The sequence below is a fragment of the Rhipicephalus microplus genome, unplaced genomic scaffold (assembly GCF_043290135.1).
Source record: "Rhipicephalus microplus isolate Deutch F79 unplaced genomic scaffold, USDA_Rmic scaffold_18, whole genome shotgun sequence".
NCBI lineage: Eukaryota > Metazoa > Arthropoda > Arachnida > Ixodida > Ixodidae > Rhipicephalus > Rhipicephalus microplus.
This window is the reverse complement of record NW_027464591.1, coordinates 10190550-10201652: the sequence shown is the minus strand read 5'-3', so window position 1 is coordinate 10201652 and position 11103 is coordinate 10190550. Positions and strand designations below refer to the sequence as shown.

The following is an 11103-nucleotide window of genomic DNA, read 5'->3' as shown; positions in this document are numbered from 1 at the left end:
TCAATTGTGGTCAAGTGTCATCCGCTTAAGTTTATTTATGTAGCATTGTCCGCGGCTACGATCCTCGCAGCAGCAGTGCTTTATATCAGCTTAACGCTGCTGATGTTGCTAATACTCATGTTGCTGTTGGAATCTTTACTCTACTGTAATCAACTGGTTATATAAAACATATGCGACTGTTAAACGCATGTCTATGGGTGCATTTGTAAATATCTTGAGCGCAACTTCATAACGTTTCGTTCAATAAAAAAGTTGCAACACAGACAGCTTGCACGCACATGCTTCGCATACCATTGATTTACTACGTACATCGGATCTGCCGAATTTTTTTATTTTAGTAATTTCACTCTCACGGTTCGGCCCCCTGGTCATTGTCCCAAGTAGGAATGTGTCTATTTAGGACAGGTAATGACTACTTCGTTCGCAAGTTGTGATGAAGCAAGCATGACTGCTGTGTTTATCAGGCCATAAACACGCCTATTTTAATAAATCTCGTTGTGCACTCGCTTTAATACACTTTTCAAAACTTTAACTATTCGTGCACTTCCTCTAACATGTCGCATTTCTGGACTTTGCAGGTTTCTTTCGGGACCGCATGGGCTCCTATGACAACCTATCGTATGATAGCCGGAATAATTTTCTCTCGAGGACTCGCCATCGTTGCCTCTTTAGTTCGTTCGAGCAGGTCAAAATCAAAGACAGCGAATATACCTGATTGTGATGTAAAAGGCTAAAGTGAGGAAAATAGGAAAGATCAGAAAGTCATGTTGTTACAGTTAATTCGTGCGGGTGCATATATAAGACGAAGAAAATATAGAGTGTAAAGGAATAAACGTGCAGCAAGACTGCCACCTTATAGGCAGCCTCAGATGTTGCATTTCTAACACTGTGAAATGGTCTCTTGCGCACTGATACTAATCACCATGCTCCTGCTCCTATTTGTCCTTGCCCGACGCACGTGCAATAGGAAACGGAAAGTGACATAGCGAGATATGCATTGTCCAAGCTCGATCTCGTACAATGCGACAATGGCAGCAGTGCGACTACCGACGATAATACAGAATTCTCTTTAGCGAGATGAATGCTGGCTTGAGAACAAAAGCTTCATCTTGTGATCCATCGCTTTACCATAATTCGTTTATTAGATAAACTACGTCATTTTGCACAGCACCAAGTGCTGTATTGTGCACATTTTACTAAGCGGCAGTGTCATGCATTATAGATAATCACTAAAGAATCGAACAAATGATGATTGCTAGTCAATGTTGCGCACCACATAAGTCTCGTTCTTGCCCTGCCTTTTCTCGTTACTAAACCATTCTGCTTTTACGCATATTCTGATAATATCTCAAGTTATAAATCACTAACGCATGTCCTCAAAAAAAAAAACACAAATTCACTTGTCAAAATGCCGGTATCTGTATACACCTCCTGTTTTTGAATTTCTCTTCGCAAGCTTTCACAATCCCATTACTGTCTTTTTTGTGTACGTCTGCAGCTTCTGGATTGAGAAATAACTTGAATGGAGCCATATGAAGTTGAGCTTTATTTATTTATTTATTTGTACGCAACACATTCTCCGTTTGCAGCGAATCATCCTGACTGAGTTCGGTCGAAGGCAAGATCTGTCGGTACCATGAACAAACGAGGATTGTAAAACGGGATAAGAATGCTTTGCGCAACACATCCAAAAGAAGAAGGCTTGCGCTGTTAGTGATACTCCACCAAAGCAGGCAGACGTCTACTTTTTAAAAATATAGTAATAAAACTTTATCATCTTGAAGTCCAGATAAAATGTCTCATCAAATATGTGCCCGTTGTCCTTAAAGAGGCCCCGGATGGAACAAGAGTCTCTCAGGTACGTTAGAAGGCATGGTTGTGCCACGTCGCAGATTTTCGAGACAGCTAAGCAGATTCTTCGGTGTACCTCCGGACACAATGAAAGCCGTCACGGCCGTCAGGTAGAGCACCACGCCGACTGATACGAAAGGAATGACCTTGTACCTGACGTCCACTTGCGCTTGTTGAGTTAGCATCGTCATGGATGACGTGAACAAGTGGGCCACGGGCACGAAGAGAAAAACGCAGTTTTGCCGTAGAATCAGAGCCCGGGAGGCTATTACGCTCCACAATGTGTGCAGCACTGAGAAGCTCGAAGCCATCGCCGAGAAGAAGACGTAGTCCATACTGTTGTGGTCGCCGAAGAATCCCAAAGTACCTGCATGTCCCAAAAGAATACGGGTGGAGGTCCTTACACGATATCGAACCTAAATTCTGTGATGACGTTGCTAACCAGCGAAGTACGCGTTCAGCATCCAAAACTACGATGTTTCGCGGCACATCATAAAGACACCCGAAAAACTAGCAGTTCCGAAGTACGAATACAACCGATGGCCCGCGTTGAAACGTGCACATCATTCTACCCCCAGCCTTCGTCGTGATAATCTCCGTCGACTGCGTGTGGCATACGGGTCTTCATCTTGCGCGCGCGCGACTTGCAGTTTGAATCCGCTTTTTTTTCCTCTACCTTTTTCTTGCCTCTTTTCTCCTCTCCGTTTAATTCCTATTCCCCCATTCCCTGCACAGAACTGTGGAGGTGCCCTCGTTTAAGAGAGACAGTAACGAAACTGCGCTCATTTCTTTCTTTTTTCCTTTTCAAAGTCAAAGTCACTTCGAATTCAACCGTTGAGCGAAGGTTCTTAGAAATGAAAGGCAAATGACTATGCGCCTGATCTCACTGCTGGCTTTCATGAAGCCGGTAGCGTGGGGAGCAAGTAGGGAAAGCGTCGGCCGCGCTCGGTTATGGGAATGACTCGGTGAATGAATGTGGGGCGCGCACGGCTCAGCGCAGGCCATCATCCGTGGTGCCTGCTTTAACGCTGCGCCGGGAGCACGCACCTGCTTTTCTCGGTGCGCTTACCTGGCGCATGGAGTTTCGACGGCGATGGTGGTGTGTGGGCCCAAGGAGCTTCTCTTTTAAAAAGACACGCACTTGCTGTGTGTCACTGCATCTTTTTATTCAGTGTCTCCGTGCCATAGGCCTTGATTCTATGAAATTTAAGACGGCTGGGCTCATTAAATGCAGAACCCTGTCGAACGTTCGGTTCACTTTGAAACGTGGGTACGTGTTCACGAAAGTGTCTGGCAGTGGAACTGCTGCTGCTAGAACATTTCAGTTGCATCATTACCCCATTCGGCACCTCACTGGTAACATTTCAGTTGCAAATGTGGACAACACATAGATCGCTCACAATGAAAATCGGCAGTTACGAATGGCGAAACTTTTTGAATGACGCTTTCAATGAAGCGCGTGACTTTGAAGTGGTGCATTCTAAGGCGGCATGACCAACTATAAGATTTATTAAATAATGAAGCATAATCGTACCAATCACGCCACCCTCATCTTGAACGCTTTATAGGCCGTTTTCACGCTACCTATACTCATTTATTCCATGATTGGCTACGAAGTTACAACTACGATATTGTCTGTGTAGGTGCTTTTATCCATAAAATCGGAAAGACATTAGTTTACAAGAAGGAAAAAGAAAGTGGTGCAGTTTACTCGTGTTTTATCTTTCCAATCATGCGTGTTTTATGTTTCGTATAGAACCCGCCTAACGCTTCTAAATTTCTGGCGTGTACCTACGGGAAGAATCTAAAGCAGAGAGATGAATAAAGCGGAAGCAATTTCTTGATGAGCCCTGTTTTATGTTATTGCCTCGTCTATGACAGCCGTATCAAGAATTGATCTCTTTCTGCAAGAACGAAAATAATCATACATGGTATAAACCACTCTGTCAACTATAGTCTTGTGTGTTGAATTTTTCAAATATTTCTTTTAATAAAGTGTTCTACAAAGTTTCAGATCTCTAGCAGCCGTAATTTATACCAGTTATACTCTTTCGCAGTTTATTATTGTGCTTCCTGTTACACTAAATTAGGGGTTGGCCACCTTTTGAGACATCGGGCCAAGTTGCGGGGAGCCGACATATCAGTGGCAAATAGAGGTGGCAAATAGAGGTGGCAGGGGTGGGGAAGGGGAGGCTTAGCAAATGAAAAGAAAGAACTCGACTAACTGTAAGAAATTTTCTGAACTTGAGTGGAATTCATGTTTATTTTGAGCATGCATATTACAAGCATTCAATGAAACGGGTCTCAGGCAAAAATTGCATTTTAGTTCAAAAGTTGTACTTCGTCTTCCGCATATAAAGTGATACGGAAAGAAGACAGGGGTCTGACATCGCGCCGCGGGCGGCTTATTAGAATACTGTCTGGCGGGATGCGTGCGTTATCCAAGTTGCTGATTCTTGCACTAAATAATTACCACCTTCTTAGATTACTTGAAGTAGCGAGGTTGATAAATACAGGTTGTCATCAATCAAGCATTGGCTGAAATGCCATTCAACCGGTCCAAATTTTTTACTCGTAGGTTATTTATGATTTATTATTGAGTTAAACAAGAACTTTTCCTGGTCTCCATGGCGAAATCGCACGATATAATTATGAGGCGCGCCGTAGTGGTGGGCTCTAAAAATGTCGACCATTGGGTGTTTTCTCAAGTGTCACGAAATGGCGCAGTACCTGGACCTCCAGCATTTCGGTGTTATTTAAACGCTATCACCGTGGCCAGGATCAAACCCTCCATTTTCACATGAGCAGCCAAGCACCGATAACACAATACCACTTCCGCGGACACATTTTATTCCAGCTTGACAAACAAGCGGGCGCAATATCAGTGAATAACCAAAAATTGGCAGATCCCACGTACAATGGGAATCGATGATATGCGAAGTACGAATGAGAAATGTCCATATGTGACTTTAAAATCAGCACAATGCTACGAGGTGGAGGTAAATGATGCCGTACATGACTTTCGTGCCATGATCATCATATTTGGATGTGTCGTTTACCGTCGTCATCTATTCACTTTACGTGATACCAAATTTACTATATTTGAAGCCAGCGAAACGGCTGCGAGCACGCTATGAGCGTGGTATGTTGTCATGTTCTTACATGACACGTGAGTCAGGATTATCATGTTTGCACCAGTCATATATTTCGTCATTCATTGACGTTACCTAACACCAAACTTCGTATATGCCGAGCTAGGAAAACGGCCGTGAGCGCCTCATGAAGGGCCCAATACACTCCAATGTAGCGTTGACGCGCGCGCACGCTGGGCACAGTGACGCTACGTTAGCAAAATGCGAGCACTCTGAAGCCTGACGCCTGTGTTCGTCGGCACGGCCCAACGGCAACCGGCAAGATAGCGACATGCTGCATTTCGCGCCAATGCGTTACCCAGACAACACTGCGTCTCCCTCTTTTCGTGACGGAGGGACGTCGGACGCGCTGAAACGCGCATGTGTCAAAGCAACGCAGCGCGAAGCGCACCCGTGAGTATATGGCAGGACCGGCGCTTGGTGTGGCAACGACGGCGTGACGCGACGACATGAACGCCGGCGAGCACGCGCACCACGTCACGTCAAAATGTATTGGCGCCTTGACTGTAGCGTGTAGTCATGTACTCACATAACACGCATTGCATGATTATTATTCTCACACCAGTCGCATACCTTCGTCATCCATTGGCGTCACGTAATACCAAATTTGGCATATGTGAAGCTAGCGAAACGGCCATGACCGCTTCATCAATGTGGCATGTAGTCATGTTGTTACGTGACATGCATGTCGTGATTATCATGTATGGATGTGTCATTTACCTATGTCGTCCGTTCGTGCAGCGTAATACCGAGTTTGGTACATGTGAAGATAGCGAAACGGCCGTGAGCGCATCATTCTCACACCAGTCGCATACCTTCGTCATCCATTGGCGTCACGTAATACCAAATTTGGCATATGTGAAGCTAGCGAAACGGCCATGACCGCTTCATCAATGTGGCATGTAGTCATGTTGTTACGTGACATGCATGTCGTGATTATCATGTATGGATGTGTCATGTAGTCATGTTGCATGTAGTCATGTTGTTACATGACACGCATCTATTGACTATGTTTGCACCTGTCACATACCTTCGTCATCCATTCCCGTACTGTGATACCAAATTCGGTACATGTGACGCTAGCGAAACGGCTGCGAGCGCATCATGAGCGTGGCATGTAATCATGCTGTTACGCGACACGCATACCACGATTTTCATGTTAGGGTCTGTCGCTTGTGTTCGCCACGCAATCATGTCATACCACACCAGTTTTGCAACATGCCGTGTGAGCGAAACCACCGCAAGAGCTGCAGGACCACGAAATGTAAATCTTGACATCCATGATATACCTTTCATGATTTTGATGTTATTACTCGTCAAATATGTTTTTCATACAATCATGTTATGCCATACCGAGTTAGGTATCAATACCATTATCGAAACGGCCAGGAGAGATAAAAGTCATTGGCGGTTAGATAGATAGATAGATAGATAGATAGATAGATAGATAGATAGATAGATAGATAGATAGATAGATAGATAGATAGATAGATAGATAGATAGATAGATAGATAGATAGATAGATAGATAGATAGATAGATAGATAGATAGATAGATAGATAGATAGATAGATAGATAGATAGATAGATACGCTCAAAGTCGCCGAAGTTCGCTAAGGAGTGCTTCGTATTTAAAACAGCCTAAGTCTCAAGGCAACTGAAGTTAGGGCGAGTTTGTACGAATCTAATTCTTGAGCACCTACCCTCGCGCTTTAGCAACGTCTACTGCCAAGTATCTAAGGTCTTGTACTACCCCCTAGGAACATGAAAGGGGATTCCGGTGTATTTTAAAACAGAGATTCATCATCATCATCATCATCATCATCATCATCATCATCATCATCAGCCTGACTACGTCCCTTGCAGGACAAAGGGCTCTCTCTTGTTCCAGCAATCAACTCGATCCTGTGCTTGCTGCTGCCAATATATACCGGCATACTTCGTAATCTCATCTGCCCACCTAACGTTCTGTCTCCCTCTAACCCGGTCGCCTTCTCTAGGAATCCGGTTAGTTACCCTAAAGAACAGCGGTTATCCTGTATACGTGCTACATGCCCTGCCCAAGTCCATTTCCTCTTCTTGATTTCAACTATGATGTCCTTAACCCTGGTTGCTTCACCAATACACTCTGCTTTTATTCTTGTCTCTTCAGGTTACACTTACCATTTTCCTTTCCATTGCTCGCGGCATCATCCTCAGTTTAAGCTGAAACCTCTTTATAAGTCACCATCTTTCTGCTCCGTAGCTAAGTACCGGCAAAATGCAGCTGTTATATATTTTTCTCTTGAGGGATAATGGCAATCTATCTGCCATGATTTGAGAGTGCTTGTCGAATGTGCTCCACCCAATTCTTATTCTTCTAGTTAGTTCAGTCTCGTGGTTCGGCTCCGCGGTTATTACCTGTCCTATGTAGACATGGTCTTTCACAACTTCAAATGCACTATTATCTATCTCGAAGCGCTGTTCTCTTCCGAGGTTGTTGTATATTACTTTCGTAGAGATTACATAGATTATACCGGCTTAATATAGTATTCAGAGTTCTGCAACAGCTTTGGTGGTTCATTTTGGCTAGACGCTCATTATTAATTTTAATTAAGCGATGAACAATTATTCAAAACAGAAACCAAAGCCGGAAGCTGCTCTGTCCTCCATGGTGGGCATTGGATGACGTCACGAAATCCACTACACACCGCCACGGCTGGTCAGGGTGCATAGCCCACATGCCTCTTATCACACGCGAAAAGCAAGTCGGCGACGCCATCCGACGCAGAATTAAACTGTGCCAGCTCATCTTGACTTACCAGGGACAAAGTTTCGCTATGATTTCAGCTATTATAGTCGGCGCCAACTTTTCTTGGCAATGAATTGAAAGCTATGGAGGCGGAGCTTCTGCCAATGTAGCACTACGCGAAGTAGTCATTTCGGCGCGCTTCTCGTATAACGCTGTGGAAAATGACGGGGGCGCACCAGCAGCGTTTCATGTATACGCAGACGCTGCTTAGCGTTTGAGGTGCACGTAAGAAGGCGGAAATTTTTCACACATTCAAAAACGCGAAGTCACAAGATATAAATGAAAAGAAATACGAATATCTTACGGGTGTGTGCGGCATTCTGTCTCGAAAAGCTCCACGTAGAAAATAAAGGAGGAATATTTATACTTAACTTTGAAAATATGGGCGCTTCTCTGCAACTACCTTCCCTGGCGTAGGATGTGCGTGATTTGGCTCCGTAGCTTTTCCTTGAGTGCTAAGAAAAGATATCTGACTGCGGAAGCATCGCCTTTTGATTTATTATTCTCCTCGTAGCTGAATATTGTGAATGCAAGACCCGACGCCAAGGACTACTAATAAGCTGTATGCACCTAAGAAAACTGAACTGCACTCGCGTCGTCGTCGTCTCGTAGATAAAAGCGCGCGCGGCATCTGTCTGCTGGGCAAAAAGGGGTTTCGAAAAAGGGTGGGCACTTAGGTCTCATACACAGGGTGGCCCGCCTTTACAAGTGTGATTTCAGAATTGATGGCCAATCGTTATAATTGGTTTTCTAAATACTAAATGACTTACGGTTGCATAATTTGGCACATATCACCACAGTACGAGCGACAACACATGTTCGAAGTTTTATTGTAGTAAGTGAATATAAAAAGTTGCCAGAGTTCCTCTTTAAAGAGTATGCAAACGTAAACAGTGATTTCATGGCCAATTAATGCCTTTTTCTTGTTAAAAATATGTCTTGCAAATATCTTCAATGTAATGTCGTACTTAAAAGCACCCGAAGTGAATGCGTCCATAATTAAAAATCGAAATTTACTGGCATGAGTTCAAACGTTATCCACGATAGAACTTTATTCTTGTTGCAAGCAGTGGAGCAGCGAAATAGGAGAGCCTGTTAACGTTAACCTCAATTGGCATCGCAAACACTTAGGGAATTGATTGATTGATTGATATGTGGGGTTTAACGTCCCAAAACCACCATACGATTGTGAGAGACGCCGTAGTTGAGAGGCTCCGGAAATTTCGACCACCTGGGGTTCCTTAACGTGCACCCAAATCTGAGCACACGGGCCTACAACATTTCCGCCTCCATCGGAAATGCAGCCGCCGCAGCCGGGATTTGATCCCGCGACCTGAGGGTCAGCAGCCGAGTACCTTAGCAACTAGACCACCGCGGCGGGGCCAACAACACTTAGGGAAGAAGTTTCTTGAAGTCGTTGTATGGTATTTCAGTGCAGTAGCTCTTAACGTTGACGGTCTCGAACCTTACATACTTCAGTCAGACTACTGGCCCGCAGTAGACACAAAATACAAAGAGTAGTAACTTATTCACACGTTTAAAATACTCGAGATAGCAGGCATTAGCGTTTCTATCTGTCCGATATAATACATACTGAACAAATACGAGAGTTGAGCCCATTTTTTAAAGAAAATTGAAATATGGTTATCTTTATAAAATTCTCAATGTCAAGTGGTGTTCCCTTCGGACAACCATTATTCAACAGAGTGTCTTTCCTATGGCACTGCCTTTATTTAGTCCCTATTGTGATCAATAACGTTCTGTTTGGGTAAGCCGCAGTAGCGGGATTGGTCTCAACTCCCCCCCCCCTTTTTTTTGTGGTAAAGTCAATGCGTCCACCATTTGTCGAATGTGTTGAAACATATCCCCTGAACAAATTCTCGACATTTCAGAGCCTTCGTTCAGATTTGAATGAAGTCTTCTTGCAAAAGATATATGTAAGTTCCATCCTAACGCCATATCCTTCTCAGAATTTATGCACAACTCAGCTGTTGAAAATGAAAGGACGCTTTAGGGAACGCTTGGTGTCCCCCTCTCTCCTCTTTGATCTTCTTCCCGCCTCATGCTGGACTAAGGTTTGCGGGTTGTGGGCTGCTAGCTGAGGTGAGTTTGAGACACCTGTTTCAAAGACTTCATTCTTAGCAGCACGTCACCATCATGAACATATACAAACACGTCCAACCGGCCATCATCTTCCATGGCAAATCGCTATCTTTGAGGCGTAAAAGGGCTCGGCATTGACAGAATACCATGGGGAATATTTATTTTAGGCAAATTAACACTTTTTTGCTAATATTGCGAGCAGTCAGTCTGACTACGCTCGAAGTGCCGCCGTCATGGATTCCTAATGCAACGGAGCGCTCATCAGCTATTGCACAAGTTTGTTCTCTTCGCCTTATTAGGGCGGTGTTAGGTGTCACACGTCGTGTTTACCTCGTGGGTTTTCTTATTTGTACGATGAAGTCGTTGCGCGACAAGCAGGCGGCACTTGGGGGCCAGATTATTTCAGGCCAACGGCATAGGATTCATTGAGATTAAGGTGCAGAATTGAAATTTGTCCGGTCTTCGACTGATTCATGCAGAAGTAGTTTCTGCTGAACACCCTGAAAAAGGGCGTTTATTTTTTGCTCCATGCGACAGAGATCTGCGACGAAAAGGGTGATAAACATTTTCGATTGTCAGAAACGACTAAAGAGGGAACTCGTCATAGAAAATAAGTGCGCTGAATTCACTATACACTGACCACCACTGCGACCCGAGGTATCAGTACTGTGAGAATGCAGTCTACGTGAAAGATAGGTTGGACGTGCTCAAGCTATATAATATACGTGGCATGATACCTATAAGTGGCATTGTGTGGCTCACAATTATCCCTTATATACATATGTTCCTGGCAACTTCTTCGCGTGTATAATAACACATAGCTAGGATAAAGACAATACATGTATTGTCATGCTTACGAGTCCGACGTACCTGGTCCATCGGCCACGTCAGCGAGGACGTTGAGCATCGCTGTGGCAGCACTGGTAGCTCCAAAGCCAAGGCCGGAGACGCAGGCGTACGTAGAGTGGTAGCGGAAAAGAACCACGTCGAGCTCACTGCCGACGAGATTAACCACTTCCAGCGCATTCTCGGCCTGACGCAGTGTTCGAAACGCCAGATACCTGAACAATTCCTGTAAAATTTAGTTTGAATTATCAGCGTCTACATTGGCTGGATTTTAAGAAATGCAGTGTTTCGGAATCGTTGGAGACCTGTGTGACAGTTTTCAATCTCTTTCCTTCTTTAATTTTAGGATATTTTTTATTAT

The 11103-nt window shown here is 44.3% G+C and overlaps 1 protein-coding gene across 2 annotated transcripts in view; it reads right to left on the bottom strand.

Annotated features, from left to right (window-relative positions):
* Positions 1–1533: 1533 nt before the first annotated feature.
* Positions 1534–11103, bottom strand: part of LOC142785144 (gamma-secretase subunit Aph-1-like) — a 181707-nt gene continuing 172137 nt past the window's right edge. For both annotated transcript variants that reach the window (XM_075883586.1, XM_075883585.1), the window contains exons 2-3: positions 10767–10968; positions 1534–2218 (exon numbers count right to left, since the gene is read on the bottom strand). In XM_075883586.1, the coding sequence (XP_075739701.1) occupies positions 1824–2218; positions 10767–10803 (432 nt within the window). In that variant the 5' untranslated portion in view covers positions 10804–10968 and the 3' untranslated portion in view covers positions 1534–1823. The remainder of the gene's footprint in view (positions 2219–10766; positions 10969–11103) is intronic.